Genomic DNA, 20543 nt, shown 5'->3' with positions numbered 1-20543 from the left:
TCCAGGACCACATGCTCTAGCACCGACATCACATAACACCTTAGTCTTGTCAACTCATTGCTTCCTTCTTCACAGGGCTTCACTCAACACAACACCAAGTCTCATCTTGGCCTTGCTCCATTCTCTAGATCTATGAAGCCCAAGATGAGCTCATATCAGCAACGGCCTTCCTCTTCCAAGATCACTCTGAGACATCCCAAAGTTTTGGCTAGCTCCATGGTCTATCCTTCAATTTTGGAGTTCTCCACAATCGATCAAAGTCCTTAGTAGCGATCTGGGGGTTTCTCTTGGACCCTCCACCCCCTCTTTGTTTTAATTTTTGTTGTTGTTACTTTCTTTCTCCATGTACCATTTGGTACCCCTGTTATCAGTTGGCCCCCCTTTTGTTGTTCTCAACAGTCCCTTGAACCACTTTTGTGATCTTTTGTTGAACATTAATAAATTTATCTTATATTTTATCCTTCCACATAAAGTTATATCTCTAACTATATTATATTCCCCATTCAATTGAGTTTTTTATTCTAGGGCAAATTATAGGGTAATCCTTAAAGGGGAGATTACAAAGATACTATCAACACAACTAGTGCAGTTAAAATCTTTTAACACTGTACTTCATCTAATGATGATAGGATCTTAGTTGAGATCAATTGTGACTCAAATTTGAACAAGCCAAAGTAAAGACCTACATCGATATATAATTTTTAATGTCACCGTGTTCTCTATTGTAGGATTGGATTTACTCTTAGTACTCATTAATTTGATAAACGTTGAGTGCTCATCTCACTAGGTGGCAATGCCAAAACAAATCTCAAATGAAAAATTGCCCCAGTGCATGCATCTTCAACAATTAAAATGGGTTTCCACAGTAAATATTAAAGATGACAGTATTATTTGTGCATTGAATTCATTACCACATCAAATTCCAGGCATGTGCAGCTGAAAACATGATACCATATATAGATGAACAATTCTCAACTTTCAAAATTTAATTTTTGTATGCTCACTTGTTCTTATTGCAGAATAATAACAATACCTTGTGGTGACCACTTTGGTTCAGTTGGGGATTCTAACAAATTTGGATCATTTCCAGCAATGCAAACCCGTTTCTCAATCTTCCTGTAATAAATTTTAAAAAGGAAACCAAATAAATAATATTAGAAAGTCCATCAAAAGCACATGGTGTGACATTTGCAACAGAAACAATTAGATAAAATGGAGCCAAGAAGAAAATTATTCCCATATTATCCTTATTTTAGAGTATGTACAAGATCAGTTGACCACTCACCCGTCTTCAGATAGGTAGCCAACCCAAAGTTCTGCTTTGTCCCAAGGCATGTTTGGGTGACTCCATTCAATCCATGCCATCCTTCTCCCATCAGGTGCCAGACGGGGAAAAGCATAGAAATCATTACCACTGACTAATATAGTTGGCTCTAGGGATACAAAAACAACCCAACAAGTCACAATCAGATAAATTTAGGTTTTCAAATTATGTTTATTCGACAACCAATCCATACTAAGATAGCCTTGATTGCATGTGTATTTATGAGTACCCACACAAGATAACTTGCTCCATTCTGAATGGAAAACTAACCCCAATCATAGTATGAACCTAGGCAAAATATGAGAGGTTTGACATCTTTAAAGAGGCACCTTTCATTTGGCCCCCACTGAGGTCCATGGAAACTATTGTTGCAGATGGATTTGTCTTAATTTCTCGATGATCTGCTCACAAACATAACATGTAAGTGAGAGAACACAAGAATCACACAGTATAACCCCAAGCGAAATTCTTTTAAAACTGTCATGAGCAATAAATTGGCTAACCTTCTCTCACAGTTATATAGCGGTCCAAATGCAAATCCACCAATCCATCTGCATAACAAACAGTAGGCCCTCCATAATCTGGTGTAATTGGAACTGGATGATGATCTGCAAAAATGGAAAGTACAAATATTATCACAAACTGAAGCCACATAGACACATTTTATAGGGTACAATCAAAAAATGACGAGTCCCTTGATAACAGATCATTTAAAATGCGATCAAATGCCCAAGTAGAATCTCATCACAAATTGCTTGTTTAATGTTGCTGGAAATACATTGTACTTTTTATCAAAATAAAAGCAGAAAGAGTAATTTCAACTATGGTTAATGGGTGCATTTATACAAAAACCTAGCATACAACACACTGCCACATGCGAAACATGTGACAATTAGCAAGTGCCACCAAGCTGAAATAAGCAGGAAACACCCCTTAGTGCATTTGTCAAAAACTTTGGCCATATAGAATTCAATAATAACACCAAGTCAACAAAAAAATGCAACAATTGAGTGCTTTCTTGGACATTATTATATGCAGTGTTTCTCCAAGTTCTGAAAGCGGGGAGATGGATACATGGAGATATCCCATGTAATAAGATATCCCAAGATACATGGAGAGTTCACAAATTGGTCCCCAATTCAGTTCTAATTCACTCTAAATATAAGCATGAAATTGTCTTGACTGCATGAATCCACAAAATGCAGGATTCTTTGATGATAAGAAATCCATTTGTCTTTCTTTTTAAATCTAGTCCCATATCATGGGGAAGTAAGAGACAAACCATTGTTTCTCTCTTTCATAGAAGATGAATATCATGCTACATGTGTAGCTATTTAGAAAACAACATAATTACACTGTATTATAGCAGGAATAAGCGTACCTGAGACAATCTACAGCTATGTTTTGTAACAATCAAGGTGTGTTATGTTTATTATGCTTGAAGTTGTGCTACAAGACTTCTATGAGTTACTTCAAACCATTTCCAAACTTCTACCAGATTATTGCATATCTTTATTTACTGCTTGTGATTTCCCCAATTAGGAGGCTGTCAATTTCCATCTTTTAACACTCATTACTATGTAACCAAATGTATTTGATTTAAGAAAACAATATGTAATTCATAATACAGTAAGTAATTAACATACTAAAACCCCAAGTCCTTAACTCTCTCCTAAACTAAACCCTAAGGTGTGGATTTACATGTTGTAGGCCGCTTGACGCCAATTTATAATAGGCTCCCTCAAGGCTTGGGGATCCCGTCCCTATCCCATCTTGGGATTCACCTACCCTTTTGTGGATTTACTCCACCTTTCCCTACATTATGTGATGTTCCCTTTTTGGGACATTAGGAAATTTCAAGTGCACTTGATCAAATATTTAAAAGTGACTTATTTGGAGCTAAGTGCAAGTTATTTAAAAGGTAATTTTAATTAATAGGGGGAAAAGGTGACCAAAGAGGAAGAGGACAAAAGATAGAGAAGGGGAAACCGAAGGGTCGCAGTTTGATGCATTAAAAGAATGAGAGAGAGACTCATTTGGTATGCTTGGATTTCAGTTCTCTTGGAGAAATTTGGAAACTTTCAGCTTTCATTTTTAGAACCTAAGGATGGAAACCTTCAGGCTTCATGGGTGGATTTGACACAAATTGTGTTCAGCTTATATGGTAAATTCATGACAGAATTCACATCTGGAATTACAGATTCATTTTCTAGTTGTGTCAATCTGACTGTTTATACCACAGTACAAAATCGTGTTCTCTGCCACTTATCAACGAGGTAAAAAACCATTTTCTCCGCAAATATCAAAGAGAAATCGGCGACTTCTCAAGAAAATATCGGGAATTTTTAAAATGACTTAAATTTAATTTAAAATGCATTTTTTTTACAAAATTTAATAACTAGATGCATCTAATGAGTCAGTAAATAAGTAAACAAACCAAAGAAGCTGATCTAGCTATATATAAATGTTATAAGTAACAAAATCACATCCTCATGTGGAATGCCAATGTAGTCAAAGACTTTGACGCAAACTACAAATACTGAATTGTCTTTGTAAAAAGATAAGCAAATACAAATGTCGCAATATGAATCTGGATTTGCTTGAAAAGTGCTTCGAATTCTCTCCTAATCTACTAGCAATCACTCTAGATTGCTGCCAAACTCTTCTTTTCTCCTCCACCCAAGACGCTCAATGCTGGAAAAGAATAATGTTTGCCGTTTTGTTGGGCGTCACAGTTAAACTGGCAATGCCTGCAAGAACTTGAATACTTCTTGCCAAGAAGTTGCCAAGAGGTTTTCAACTTCTCTTCCCAGATTTCTCAAGCGAAAAACACAAGTTCCGCACCTCCCTCAAAATCTCGTGAGAAAACGAGATATCAGCACTATTTTGAAGTATGGTTTATACTATATTTATGATTGGAAATTGTTATGTTATTGTATTGCTAGTTATTATAATGCAATAACAATTTTGGGGATCTTTATTTGAATATTTGTTGGTTTATTTACTGGTTAATCTGTAGTGTATTGCTAAAAATTATCCGTTTGCACTCTGAAATTTATTTGATAGAAATTTTGGGAGAATATCCAATTGGGTATATTACAGTGGGTATAATGCAAATTTGAGAAGTCTCTATTGAAGATCAATTTGTAAGGGTTTAATATCTGAAAAATAAAGATATTGCAAATTATGGATTATTTCAACTTTTATACAGTGCAGAAATTATATTCTGAATGTTCATGGCAATACTAAAGGTTGCAACTTTGATTAATATTTCAGAGAATTTCTGAAAGGTGCATTAATATTTGTAGGATGAGAAAAGTTAATATGTTAGTCATCGGGGCATTGTAAAATTTCTCATTGATGTTTTGACAAGTCATTTAATTAGAACAGCCAATTTGGGGGAAGCAATTTGAATAGGAAAAAGAAAGGATAAGAGAATCAACTCTAGCAATTACAGTCAACTAAGCCAGCCAGCAAATGAGGTAGGGATTATATTTAGAGTTGACATCAAATAACCAAGAATTTTTGAATAACTTATTTGCTTCTATATATCCATATCTAAATCTGCAATCAGGAATAAAAGGATGAATAAGAAGAATTGTATGGTAGAGAAACTCTGATGTATTTACAACAGAACCATGAATTTAACACTTTGGAAGTAGGGCAAAGCATATTTAAGGAAAAAGTAGGAAAAGACATTATTGAAAGCCTAGAATATATAATATATATTGGATCATTAGTTAATATGAATGAATGAATGAATGCTTTTTAATGACATCCACGACACCAGAGCAGTCTAAGGGACCGAAGATCAACCGCACTAGATAATTTCCAAATTCCTTTCCATTTCTAATCTTTTGGTATGTATCTTAACCAAAAAACCAGCAATCTGCTTTATCTTATCCCCTTCAAATAAACTATGCATGTTGTCTACCCTCAAGATGACATCAAAGAGAGATCATTATATAATAGAAAATATAAAAGAACATATATATATAAGCGGAATATAACATTTATAATGACTCAAGACAACTAAGAATCATTGTTAAATAGTAACTTACTAAGAAGTATCAAGGCAAAAGATACCTTAGATCATCTATCATTTAGAGGAGAGAGACTTTTTTTTTATCGTATGAGAAATAGCAAGATAAGATTACACATAAACTCCATTAGAACTGTATTAAAGCATTTCATTTGATAGTTGTAGTCCTTAGTCGTGACAGGGGACATTACAAAAGAGAATGCTGCCAATGGTTATGGAAGTTCGTTTGACATGCCATTTGCTTGAAAGTTTCAACAAATTCATTTTGTAAAAATCCGGCAATCATTGTGCTCTGTGCTGTCAAATAATCAAAGCACCTTAACTATGCTTTCCTTGTTTTGCATGTGTTTCCGACAATCATGGAGTTCAATGAGATGACATTTCTTTGAGGCATTTACATTAACTAAACCAGTTCAAATGCTTTCTACATTTCTGCCAATACATTGCTTAAAATTATGCTTCAATGGCTGTACGTAACTTGTTCCAAACTGTCCATTTTAATATAGACAAATAGAATGCTTGCAAAGTCTATGGGGTTGGGCTTTCTAGCCGGATTTACCACTCACCTAAATAAGGAATTTTGTATGAGCCTACTCTCTGTATATGAAGCATTAAGACCACATTTCTTTTTGGCACTCTATCATTTGCATGCATGTCTATGCATACATAATGGAACACATTACTACAATCATGGTGCTACACAAAATCACATTCCATTTTAATATAGACAAATAGAATGCTTGCAAAGTCTATGGGGTTGGGCTTTCTAGCCGGATTTACCACTCACCTAAATAAGGAATTTTGTATGAGCCTACTCTCTGTATATGAAGCATTAAGACCACATTTCTTTTTGGCACTCTATCATTTGCATGCATGTCTATGCATACATAATGGAACACATTACTACAATCATGGTGCTACACAAAATCACATTCCTTTGTGCAGATTGTGATGAAGCATAGTTGTATTTGCATGTGATGTCCCTCTCCAGTTCTACTCATATCTGATAAATATATATTCTTCTTATCTCTCGCCCTATCTCCAGCCTCACTTATTGCCAGTTATATGTTTCCTTAGAATGCTAAATTTAAATATCTGTTGTGTTCGATCATTTCTTCCCTGCTGCTTGAAGTGATAGAGATGTTATTTATATCTTGTTCTCAAATATCCAATAGATATGACTCTTTGGTTGTAATCTTAATATGGCACCCTTTTGATAAAGGATTCTTAATATAATCAGAATCAAATTGTTATAATATTTTTATTTACTTTAATTATTAAAATATTGTGGTTATATAATTTTTTATGTTATAATCACTATCTTATTATATTATTATTCAATTTTTTTATTAATATGTAAATACATATATGTTATCATTTTATATTAATATAATATTATATAAATAATATATTATTATTTTGATATTATATTATTAATTAGTTAATTATTCTAATATTATATTTAATAATTATTATTAAATTTGGTTTTTAAAATAGGGGACATTACATTGCATGGCAGAAAGGTCAAAAAAAAAGTGCAAATTTGCAAAAGAGTTTTGAACCTCCACTTTTCAACTTGAAAATATAAGAACTTATTTAATTATTTTACTTGGAATGTGCAGGAGGCAGAAATAAGAATGTAATGTGAAATGTGCTTGAGTGCATTGGGCTTCCACTGTTCTGCAATAGTAAGTAATGGCTTTTTCAAATTTATCTTTGCTTTTGAATGCATGGAAGAGTTGGGAGCTATTAAGCAATTTGCAATCTTTGCATTTTTGCACTATGAATCCACACCTCTGCCAATCAACATAGCCTTTAGCTTTCCTTTGGGTATAATGATGGGAATGTGAGATTGGGAAACACAGTTGCAATAAGCAATAATTTGTTAATATGCATCACAAGTTTGCCCTTTCACTTTTTATTCTTTAATGCAGAGCTTCAAATTATGAAAGCGCATTTGGCAATTTGTGCGTAAGTGCATGCTAAGTGTGCACTTCCACAATATACACCAAGTTTTTGGGCTTCTAAGTTGTGCAAGCATAAAACATTTTGCAATTTAATACTTCTATGGTTCTACGGCACCACATATTTGCATTTCTCACAAGCGCAAGTTGCAATTTCACTTCTTATTTCCACATTACCATATATAAAGACTCAATTTAATCATATCTTCCTTTTCTTGCAGAGTGACGGGGATCAAGTACATGCTCACAATTTTTATATGAAAAATTGTGCATCAAACCTCAAACTTTCTTGGAACATTTCAATTAACAATTTCAAACCTACAAGCATATCTTTTGTATCTTTGCATTTTTGCAAGATTGTGGAATTATTATGCACATTTGCAACATGTGTGTAATTCTGTAATTGAGACTATGTTTCTACCATTTGATATTTCTTTACATTTTGACTTGGGATCAAGCATTTAAAACCTGATTCTTTGCCAACTATGCCACTCCAAACTACTCGACTTTACGGCATACATCAAACATATCATAACTCCATATCCTTACTAACCAACAAATCTCCAAATGCAATTTGTAAATTGTGACCATTGCCTAACCCCTTCTTAGGTTTTTCCGAGAAGAACATGTACTGTGTCCGAATTTGCGACCATGTGTCAAAACTCCAAATAATTATTGTAAAACAACAGGAAGCATCTTGCAACGTCACTGTCATGCCCCCACAAATAAATACAACAGATCACAGCTTTTATAAGATGAAATCGCCACATCCAACAAATAAAATTGGAGCCTCTTTTAATATTAATCCTAGGATATAGAAATTAACAAAGAGCCTACCAAATTCAAGGTAATAATAGTGATTTATTCTAAAAAGGTCGACTAATTGAAAGAGTATGATAAATAAGGGTCGATCTAGGTTAAAGAAAATACAATTAATCAAAAGGGCAGCAATTTAGAGATTTATTTAAAATTAAAACATTTCTTCTCCAAATGCAGTGACAAAAATTTGTAACTCTTCCAAAGGGACTGATGAAGGGGTGTGACTTGTCACTCAAAATGTAAGATACGAAAGGGAGAAGGGTTCATTGCAGGAGAGGATTCCAGATATCAAGTAGAAAATCAATTTTAAAAATATGGAATTCAGAAATCAAAAAAGAAGAATTCAGATTATACAAATCAGAGGAGAAACTAAGGAATAAGGGCCCATTTGTTTCGCGGAATTAGCAAAACTAGGGTTTGATTCAAAACCTGGTTTTGTCAAAATCAGGTTTTGAATTTCGAAATCTGATTTTGACAAAAAGATTTGTCTTGTTTGGTTAACCTGGAAGATGAGTGGGAAGATACATCTTCCACGTTTGATTCATAAAATTGGAATTAGAATTTTAACAAATTTCAACTTTGAATTTCAATTTTCAATTTTTTTTTTTTACTTTTCTTTTTTTAAATTATTTTTTATTTATTAAATTTGAATACGATGAAATCAAGAATTTTTTTCCTTATTAATCCTTTTGACGTAGGTTTGTTCCATTGGAAAAAGCATGCTAAGGATGAGGTCGCAACCGCACTAATAAAATAGGAAAAACGAATTGGATTGAGTAGGAGAAAAGAATGGAGGAGTGCGTTGAAGAATATTTCAGTAGTCTCTGCAAAACCTAAAATTCTTAAAAACGATGCAGAGAAATGCATAATGCTGAAAAACAATGCAAATATTTTGACCCGTTTTAGGGTTTTCAACTTTTCACAATTGCTTTGATAATCTTAACTCTAGAATGAAAAATAGAGGCAGTTGTGAAGAAACGAAGAGATGAAAAATAGAACGACGAGAGCAGCCAAACACACAACACACCAAAGACCTATGGAAACAGAAATCTCTGTCGCTGCTTCAAGCCCAAAATGCAAAATACCTGTAAAGGGTCTCACCATGGCTTAGTTGTGGATACTGTTAGAAACCAAGAATTATAAGCAATGCAAATGACTCATCGTTACCTACTTCTGCACCAAAAATGGCAAGAACAAAACGCACAACGGTAAAAATGATGTAAAATGGTAACTTCGAATGGTATGAAGGGTAAAACAAATTAGGTTACAAGTCACCGGACTTGAAAAATTATTACACTATAATTTCTTTCTACTCCTCAAAAACTCAAGGCTTGGATTCAATTCCCAATTCTTGCTATTTCGATGGAAGACCGGTATCCTCACTTTTGGCAAAAATTAGAAGACTGGAATTCTAATTCCATTTTAAGATTTTCGACCCAAACGCCAAATTTTACCAAACCCGATTTTCCATATTCCAATTCCGCGAAACAAACAGGCCCTAAAACAATTAAGAGAAGTAATTTAGATTTTCAGTTTAGAGCATCCACTCAAGAGATCAATTCAAACAACAGGGAAGAAATCAATTAATAATCAATCAAACATCTATCTATAATACAATTCATCAATTCAAGTAGAAATTCAAAAATACACTCAGCAATACTTATAATTTCAGAATTCCTAAGAACATTCAAATATTATACAAGAAATTAATTGCTAATCGTCAAGAAATATTATTAAGCAATAGTTCAGCAAATATACCAAATCATCATATTGAATTCTAGTTAGTACTTGTATATCAAACAGTGTCCAAGCCCAAGCAGTGAGCTAAGATTTAGAAGGGTTGTGTCTTTTCCTACCCTTTCGCACACTGGGGATAGGGTCCGTGGTTTTCTCACTAGACAGGTTCCGAACTCACAAGGTATGATAGGCTTTGGAAGGATGAGGCCTATTCTTACCTTTAACAAACTAGAGAAAGGGTCTTGGTTGTGTCACTGTTGAGTTAGGGGCAGGGTCTTTTAGCTCGGTAGACTTGCAAGGGGTATTGTGCTATGATTTATTGACTTGAATATTTTTATATAGATTGCAAAATTTGATGAAACTTCTATGATATCTTGAGTAAACTCCATTATTTTAAAGAATATCTCAAAAAGGAGCATTACATAAAACTATTATTGTATCTTGAATAAATTCTATTATTTTAAAGAATATCCCAAAAGTGACCATTGCATTCACAAAGCTACAAACTCTGGAAGAGAAAACCCAAAACTATGAATATAATAATCTCAACTAGTTCCGATCAAATATTTTAAGTCTGGACTATAGGCATTTGGTCAAACAGTTGTTTACCATATGGGGTAAATAGTTTAATGCATACAGACAATAGACAAGAACATGTAACACAGCAATACTCCTTTTATTATTCGCATATATGCCGAAGAGATTACATAGTGCTTCCAATGATGATTACAACCATGATCCAAAGTCCATTCTGGACGATGTACATATACTATTCCGAAGGGGTGACTCAACCGTCACACGTCCTTTCGGATGCTAATCTACCCGTCAGCTATTTTATAACTTTAACGACACAAATGTTCCTCCCAAGTCCTACTAAAGATCAATATGTCATCAAAGAAGACCAACACACTCTTTCATAATTGCTTTTTGAAGATATGGTTCATGCACGAGTGGAAAGTGGCTGGTGCGTTAGTAAGCCCAAATGGCATCACGAAAAACTCATAATGGCCGTAGTGGCATCTGAAGGTTGTCTTATGCACATCCTCCTCTCGGACTCGTATCTGATGGTATCTTGATCAAAGATCTATCTTCGAGAAATAAACAGCTCCATGAAGCTCATCGAGTAACTCATCAATATGGGGAATCGGATACCTGTTTTTAATGGTTCTTTTATTAAGGGTGCGGTAATCAATACACATCCGAAGGGTGCCATCCTTCTTCTTAACCAACACCACTGAAGAGGCAAAAGGGCAGGAACTGGGCCTAATATGTCTTATATCTAAAAGTTCCTTAATCGTCTTCTCTATTTCTTCCTTGTAATGCCTGGGGTGACGATAAGGAGTGGTAATGACAGGTTTGGCGCCTTCCTCTAGCTCAATGATATGCTCAGACCCTCTATTTAGTGGGATACCTGGGGGTAAATCCTCAAATACCTTCCTATGCTTGTCTAGCACCGTCTAAATGTCACAATGGTACTGCTAACCTGTATCATGTGTCTCCTTAGAAGAGATGAAACATTATGTCGCCCATTTGATATCATTGTGCCTCAAAATGGCTTCCATCCTGTGAGTTGTTATCAACCTAGGTCCACTATCTGGTATGGCTTTTAGGACTACCAAACCCTGTGACAATTCCAACTGCATGATGTCGTGATCAAATATGTACCTACGGAGAGTCCTTAACCACTATCTACCCAAAATGGCATCCAACCCATCCAAATCAACAACATAGAAATTAGTCTCTAAAAGATAATCATCAAATTGTATCTAAAGACTAGATACTTTCCAAGTGCAACTGAAAACCTCACCACCTGCTACCTTCACTTTGAATTCTATTATGCTGACTGTCTGCAATCCTCTCTTAGATACCATCCATGTGCTAATGAAATTATGGGATACTCTTGTATCCAAAAGACAAACAATACCTTGTCCCCTAAGAACACCCTTCACTCTGAAAGGATGACATGCTAGATCACTAGAAAGAGTGGCTATAACATGAGGTTGTTTTGTAATAACCTTTTTCTTATCTTTAAGGGGTTGCTCTTCAACTTCCTCCTCCTCACTGTCCTCAACATCATTACCATCATGTTGCTCTCCTTCATCTTCTGAAAGAACCTCAACATACAGAATCTTGCCCCTAGCAAGGCATCTGTGATATGGAGTCCAAGGTTCCCTGCAAGTGAAGCACAATTTCTTCCTCCTAAGTTCATTACATGTCTCAAAATCCAATCTAGGAGGATTTGGTTTTTGCTGGTTTTTGTTCCCTTGGGATGATGTAGACCCTCTATAAGTTTTCTTCATAGGCTGTAGTAGTGAAGAAGGTGAATGCAAATATTAAGATATCTTAATTGGATTATCTAAGGTGTTTGGCTTAAGGACCTTAACCAAACCCCTAAATCTGTCCTGTAACCCTTCAGTGAACAACATCACCTTGCGTTGCTCTGTCATATCCGGTAACATCACTGATATACCCTGGAACTCATCAATGAAGTTATCTAAAGACCCACTCTGTCGTAATTGAGCCAAATCCCTATAATAAATTTCAATATCTTTCCTGTCAAAACGAGTAATCAGCTTGGAGCTGAAAGTCTCATATGAAGTAATGAGGCCATGATCCTGGGTGACTAAACCATGATGCCACCAATCATACACTGCTCCCTCAAGGTGCATTGTGGCAAATCTGATGGCTTCCACCTCTGCCATGGGTTTGAGTGTCAAATAGGTATCAAGCTTGTGAATCCAAGCTCTAGCAGATATCATACTGTTGCCATCAAAAGTAGAAAGAGTTAACTTGTTCATAGCATGTTTTAGGTCCCTGTTTGGTGCTCTAGGTCTCCTATCATGTTTCTCTCTATCGGCCTCCCTTTTCTGATTTAAGTACTGGACAAAGGTCAAATTTTGTTTAGTAGGATCGGGAAACAAGTCCCATTCACCATACAATGCCATAATGTTGTCCGGTAGTAGATTTGGTGTTGTTGGGGGGGTTGCCTCTTCTTCTACATTAAACAATGGCATTAAAGGTCTGTCAGTATTACGTGTGGGGGCTCTAACAGCTCGAGGTGACCCAGCTACACTATGTCCTCCATCGTGCTGGCTCGGGGCTCTCCTATTAACAGGAGCTAACTGCTGCATATTAATTGCAAGTTGTTGGAGTGCATTAGCTATGTTATTTTGCCCATCTTTAATAGCCCACAATGTTTCCCAACTTCCTTGTCTTGTTCAGTTTCAAGATGTGCCATTCAGATGTTGTTGACCTGTTCTGCCTGTCCTGAATGACCAACCTATTTAATAATATCAGTGTGCTCACCTGTTCCAAATATTACTTCCTCGTCCACTGAAAAACTATCTTCAATCTCAATGTGATCTAAACAACCTGCTTGTTCTGGCTGTAGATGACTGAATTTATATTGTCTTTTACTCATTCCCGGCTATCATTTTCCGATTTAAAAAAATGGTCTACCAAAAATTTTTGTTGTTTCCCACAAGATGGCAGGTCTTGTGGCTCTGATACCATTGTAATAATCTCAACTAGTTCCAGTCAAATGTTTTAAGTCTAGACTATAGGTATTTGGTCAAACAATTGCCACTCAAACCACCCTTTATCAAATGTTAATACTGTTTCATTTATAAATTGCTTCTACAGAAATAATGCTATAAAATGGATATAACAACCAATGTTACCAAAAACTAAGAAGTCACAAAATCAGAAACTTGATCTCAAAAAATGGTATTAACTCTTTCATTCATGACATTATACCAACATCTCTAAAGTGATAACAGAGTTCCAGTACAAGTTAACACATTTGCAAAAAAAATGCGGAGGAAACATAAGAATGACATACCCGGGGTAACTGGTGTGAACCCGTAGAGGTCTGCTCACACCAAGGAATCATGTCTGGTCTTCACCTTTAACACTCAAACCCGTTGCCAACTATCATGATGTTCACTACATTAGGTTGAATGTGTGACTTCCAGATTGCATACGTCTGCAGTCTTGCCAAATATTGCAACCCGTGAAGGAAGGACGCGGCTATCACAATGCTGGTGCAACCCGTGAGATATTGTTCCGCTTAGGTGAGGGGCAAAACGTTATCACTGCATCTTCTCCATGTTGATATCCATTTCTGAGTCTGTTGTTAATGCCACCTTCTAGAAACCCGCCGGAAATGTTGAATGAGTATGACCCGTAATCACCACTGTAATACGTCTGGGACTTGCATTCTATTCTATACGGCAGTCCGGACTCCCACTCTTTGCACCCAATATTTCTTGTCTCACATGTGGATGGAAAAATAGACTTCTCTACCAACTAGAAAGATAAAGGATTCTCTGTTCAAATATTTCCTTTCTTGCAAAGTCAATATCCAGAGCAGCTAGGGGCTATGTCCCACTACTCAATGCCTAGGGGTTTCGTCCTATGGCAATCCAGTCACAAAGTAACCTTCAGAGTTTTATATTCTCAAATATTCATGTGTTCTTCCCAAGACTAATTCTCCTTTAAATAACCTCGAAGTGAGGGAAGGAGTGTTGGAGCAAGGAATGTGGGATAAAACTCCATTTTCGTCCTCTAGTCACTTAAGTCACTTTAATAAATTAAATGACTTTTAAAACATAAAGAACTTTACTAGAGCACCTTTAATACATTAAGCAACAACATAAGATTAATCTCCCTTGCAACTGGCAAGCATCATGACTGGTGAAACTGTTAATCTATCTGGATGTGGAAATAGATTAACCCGGCGCCGTAGAACTAGCGCAAGAGAGGGGACATGGCAATGAACCTATGAAAACACATTAGAACCCTACATTTCTACTACCAATGATTCAAACTTTTAATAAAACATTTCATCACCTTTGCACAAATTACTAGGTTGATAAAGAGTTACAACTCAATTTAGACAATATTGTGGTACTTCCAGATGATTGCACATGACTCTAAATCACTTACAACCTGACTGAAAATTAACAATTTTGAACTCAATTACACTTCATGATGAGGAATTTTCACAAACAACTTAAAATATCAAAGCAACTTTCATGAAAGTGATTCGACTTATGCATGTCAACTTGAAAAAAACATGAGTTTAATATTTTTGAAATTTGAAAATGAAAATAACAAATTGGTAAACACAACAATATTGCTAAAATTTAGTAACACCAAGATTGGAAGTGAATGTGCTTTAAGGCTATGGCCTAGCTTTAAGGTGTGACACAAATGTCATGTTAAATAAGCACCTCTCTTGTATGTCACCCATATATACTATGATACCTAAAAAGCCATTGGTCACAAGGTTGTACCACCAATAAATTCTATGCAAGTATATGTCAACTGTTACACGTAAGGTACAAGGTAAGCCCAGCCTAGCGCCAAAAACTTTGAATAGAAAGCTTTACTGCCAGAACTTGGCCAGCACTCTGAAAATAACCTTACAATATGTTTATTATGTTTTCTGGAAACAATGCAACCGAAAAAATCGTAGCACATTGCTTAGAAAAACAAAATTTTAAATTAACCAGTATTGCTATAGTGTCTCTACAACCTCCAAGTGCATACCTAGGGTCATTTGTTTCCTTTGACTCAAAATATCGAAACTTGGCTGATGAACAATCATTCTAGGGCTTTTTCTGCGGTCTTACCCAAAGCTGCTTTTCATTTTGACTCTATAGATAAGCTTCTTCTCACCCTATGGCTACCACATAAGTTTCACATATAATGGAGATAAGAACACGAAACCTTAGATACAAGTTAGCAAAGCAAATTCCCTTCAAACCCCAACAAGGGGCAGGACCTCTTGACCCCAGTGGGGCACCATTTCCACATCAATGTTCATGTTTAAAAAACAAGGAAATGAATATATTTTTAGGCCATGTTGGATGGAAAAGCAACATTTTTTAACTTTTCTGATTTTTTCTCAATTATATTCCTAGTAATTTTATTACATTTATGCTTCTAGTTTGCCAAGTCAAACCCTGACTAAGCAATGCTCCTAAGGTTGTAATGACAGTTGTATTCCTAGTAACTAAATTATATTTATGCTTCTAGTTGACTAAGTCAAACCTTGTACTAAGTAATGGCCCTAAGGTTGTAGTAACGGTTGCAAACTTGCCTAAGATACAAGTGCATTAATCCACACAGAGATGATACACGGCTGAGGGATACGAGTGTGTTTCTACCATAGCTCATGACTCCATTTTGTGATTTTTGTTTTTGATAAACGGTTATAATAACACAAGTTTTCCACACTTAAACATTTGGCAATGTTTATATATCTAATATTGCTGTTTCCTTTAGCTAAAACATGTTTGTATACTCATGATGAGTGTATAATTGTGCATGTGATCAAAGTAGCTTCTATATGATTAGTTTATTATGTTTGTTTATTTATTAAGAGGTGCATCATAAAGTTCTAAATCCTTAAAAGTATATATATTTTGTGGCTTTTTCAATTTGCCAGTTCTAGGTGCTAAGTCCAAGTCCAGGTCCAAATTGAATTTGCTAAATGTACCATGAGCCCAAGTCCTGTAACTATGATTACATATTATCCATTTAAAATACAAACAAAATATAGTCCCTAATGCCAATTTTAATTATTAAACTTGTCTTCATTAGCATGGAATACAGAAAATATATTTTATGAAGTTTTTAAATATATAATCTGTAATTGTATGGATATAGGTAAAAGCAGTTTACAAAGAGTCAAAATGCAATTGTTATAAGATCAAAAAAGATATTGGTTTTCTTCTCCTGTTATTCATTTTAAAAAGGGGTATATAGGCCAATTCTAGTTTACAGCTGTTGACTATGAGCCCCTTCTAAAATCTTTTTGTTTTCAAAATGTTTTGTCATTGACTAAGAATTATAGAACACCCCAAAAACAGTTTGTTGTCTAAATGCTTTAAAATTCACTACACAAGCTATCCAATCAAATCGCACACCAATCAAAACTAAAAAAGTCATTTCATATGTTAATCTCGTAACAAGCAAAAATCAAATAGAGAGGGGGAACACATGCCACCTTTAACAGACTGCTTATAAAGTCTTTGATCGTTGTAGTTGGAGAATACAACAATATTTCCTGAGACAGTAAATGCACCTCCACCATATTCATGGACCAGTGTACGGACATTAAATCCATCAGGCGTGATAACTTGGGTTGCACCTCCCTTGACTGCAGCCTCCCTTACTAAAACTGAGCGTCTGGATGCAAAATTACAAACTGGTAAATTATGAATATTTTATCCATCAAACCATAGAGTTTGCTAAAGACAAATCTTGAAACAGCCTACTAGCATATTTTCAAATTTCAAGCACAAATAATAGAACACACATAATTGATAATTACAATAATATTAACTACTCTTATATCAATAAAAATTAAACACTGTCAAGAAACTTGCATAAATGCAGAAAACTGCATGGCCTTTGCTCAGCCATCCCATAATGGGCACTCTCTGGAAATCTAGGGAAGCTGCTCATCATCCAATATGAACTCTGCACATGGCGCTCAAGTAGCTTTTCTATTTCTAAAAAACTTTGATTTATTTTGCAGAGTATTTGAAACAGCAGTTGAAAATAAATCTGATAGACTCTTCAATGAAGTGTTTATCTAGAACCAAGCAAAACCCATTAAGGATAATATACAGTTCAAACCAGTTAGAGGAACATGTTAGCACAAAAGTACTTGCTGATCAGCAACAAAATATGTTATTTCAAAATATGAGTACCATACTTCAAGAAAATGAGATATGATAGCAATACAGAACTTCAAGAATGAAAGACATTAGCAGGGAATTGTATGAAACAACTTCTTAGAATGCTCTCTCTCTCTCTCTCTCTCTCTCTCTCTCTCTCTCTCTCTCTCTCTCTCTCACACACACACACACACACACATTATTTTTGGAGCATTACATAAAATTTGTGATTATCAGATTTGGAAGCAAACATAGTGAAGTTGGACCATCAGGTATTTAACAGAAAACTATTTCACGGTCAAACTTATAAGCATCCTTGATCATCTTCCTACTTTAGTACAACAGTCAAGGTAGAAAGACTTGTCAATCTTCAAAATTCCAAAAATGTTTGGAAATGCTTCAATGTTCCTCGTACTGAAAGAAAAAATAAATCAAAATAGGATTTGTCTTCTGCTTCATTAACAATAGAAAGCTTTACTTTGTTCTTCCCAAGGAAGTTTTCAATTAATTCAAAAATATTAAGCACGATGCAGTTTACAATATTAACAAATGTAATAGTCAAAGTGATAATTTTTTAATATTTATAATAGTTAAGCACATTATGCAGAGTGCTTTAGGAGTCCATGCATTAAATGGGAACTAGTGCCTTGATCATTTAGTTAAGCATTTATTATAAAGAATTGTTTCTTTATGTTCACTTTTGAATGCATAACTAAAGTTGCATGTTGCCAATTTGATCTGTCCAATTCAGACATTAACTCAAAAAAAATATGTAAAAGGTGATTGATAGCAATTAGCAAAACCCTTCAGGTTTAAGTATGAGTACTTCACCTATAAAGAGAATCAAATTTAAAGAAATACTGACTAGAAGTAGGAAGACGTCAAGTGTAAAGCCACTTAAAATATATTTCTACAACACAGAAAACGAAGCAAGGAAACTGGTTACTGACCAGTGACCAATCATAAAAACAACTCAATAACTCCTATAATGACTTTTTAGAACACAAGATCATATGTTCAAAGAGACTTCAAACATTAAGGAGTTTTGCACCTTTCTTAAAAACCCTACTCAACATCCAAATTAAATATGTAATGAAAACAACATAGAGGTGATTGGAGGAAACAATTACCTCATAATCATGCTAACTAGACTAATTTTGCTTAGATTGACACAAATTGGAACATATGTACAAATGATTGGAATGATATTTGATTTGATGTCACGCATATGAACAACAGTTTAAAAGACATTTATGTCCTTATGTCCACATAAAGATTGCCAAGATCTACATTTCCAAATATTAATAGTAAAGGCCGTATAACATTTTGAAAGAAGCTATCAACCGTTCTAGGAAGATGTAGTGCCATATCTATCTGAACCATACCAGACTAATGAAAATTTTGCAGCTATTGCTAGATTATTCCTTAAATAAGTTGTTGTCCTTCGTTTTGGCATCACAAAATGGAGACAACACTTCAAAACTTTGCCAACTAAATTTCACATTTCTCTAAGTTGAACTCACTATATGATTGGCAAAAATTGGTCAATTAATCTTTCCTAATTCATATTGTGAGTCTTCTTATTGAAGAATCTTGCCAAGTTTTTTTTGTTTTTAGTCTAGTAGCATATACTTGATTTTTTAGGCCTTCAAAGTCCTTTTTAGCGCTTTCGCATGTTTGTTTGGATTTTTTTAGTCTTTTTATTTCCTTCAATATCTTGCTTTCAGTCACGCCCTCATTTCGAGCTATCTTGGAACTTAATCGGAGTTGTTAATCAAAAGTTAGTAAGGTTCAAGTGCATGTGTAATTGGGTTTTAGAACCCCAATTGCATAGTTAAAATATTAGACCTTATAATTTCATGTTATGTTGCACTTTTTGAAATATACGACTTAAAATCACTTTACAATATGTTTTTAAGTTATATAGTTGCACTTTTTGATCTTTTAAATTATAACTTAAGTCATTTAAGTTATAAAGTGCACTTTCTAATCTAATTTGATGTTATGGTGCACTTTATTGTTATAACTTAAAAGTTAAATCGCTTAAGTGAAAATCTCACATTTTCAACCCATTTACACGTGACACATAAAAATGTTGCATGTAATATGTAATGGACCCCCAAAAGTGAGATTCACTTAAGTGAACCAATTAAACGTGTGCAAATTAGAAGTAATAAGTTATTCAAGTCATTTACACATGTAGTTGCACCCAAAAAGTCTGATTTTGCTTCTGTTTCCTCACACTGAGAGGCAAATCACACATTTTTTAGTCAACTACATGTTGCATCTAACATATTTGAAATATGCAATGTGTGTTTACCTTCAAAAACCACAATTGGCTAGCAGAAAACTAGTTGTTTTCTATCAAAACAACATGGCTGGGTGATTTTACATGCATTTTAAATATGCAATGTATTGTGAAAATCCTGATTTGCTCATTTACATGTAAAATGCAATATGTAATCCTCCCAAAAAAGTGTGACCAGCTCTATGCTTCCGCATTGCTTTTAAATATGTATTCTGGATTGAAAACCCCGATTTGCTTGTGTGTTTCAACTTCATGCTCTTGCCATTACATTTAACACATGAAAATACTCATTTAAAACCCAATTTTGGGTGTTTAAAGGGAAAATGTTATATGATAAGATGTTGGACAAGCCCGTGCGATTTGCACTTAGAGGGATAAAATGAAATGTGTAGATGATCATGACATGTGCAATTTGCATGGAAAGACAAAATATGTAATTGGCATTATGTTTTAAAAATCCCAATTTGCATGAAGCCATCTATTATCTATTTCCAACATGTAAATAGGCTAGACAAGCCCGATTTACACTAAGAACATGCATTTCAACATGAAAAGTTCACTCCATTTGGGCATTTGAGTTTATATGTGCTTCCACATTGGATATACATCATATTTTAAACATGTGTGCGCATGTTGTTCTCCATTCACGCCGATGTAT

The 20543-nt window shown here is 34.8% G+C and overlaps 1 protein-coding gene across 3 annotated transcripts in view; it reads right to left on the bottom strand.

The window, feature by feature from the left end:
- The window catches only part of LOC149533878 (peptidase uncH-like), a 306636-nt gene that overhangs the window by 219005 nt on the left and 67088 nt on the right, over positions 1-20543 (bottom strand). For all 3 annotated transcript variants that reach the window (XM_089807078.1, XM_089807076.1, XM_089807077.1), the window contains exons 2-6: positions 16902-17083; positions 1828-1932; positions 1654-1725; positions 1286-1433; positions 1034-1116 (exon numbers count right to left, since the gene is read on the bottom strand). In XM_089807078.1, coding sequence (XP_089663204.1) covers positions 1034-1116; positions 1286-1433; positions 1654-1725; positions 1828-1932; positions 16902-17083 — 590 coding nt within the window. The remainder of the gene's footprint in view (positions 1-1033; positions 1117-1285; positions 1434-1653; positions 1726-1827; positions 1933-16901; positions 17084-20543) is intronic.

This window comes from Cupressus sempervirens, chromosome 10, assembly GCF_028749045.1.
Source record: "Cupressus sempervirens isolate cs-2001-9-10 chromosome 10, ASM2874904v1, whole genome shotgun sequence".
Classification (NCBI taxonomy): domain Eukaryota; kingdom Viridiplantae; phylum Streptophyta; class Pinopsida; order Cupressales; family Cupressaceae; genus Cupressus; species Cupressus sempervirens.
The sequence above is the reverse complement of the archived record's forward strand: the minus strand, read 5'-3'. Positions and strand labels throughout refer to the sequence as shown.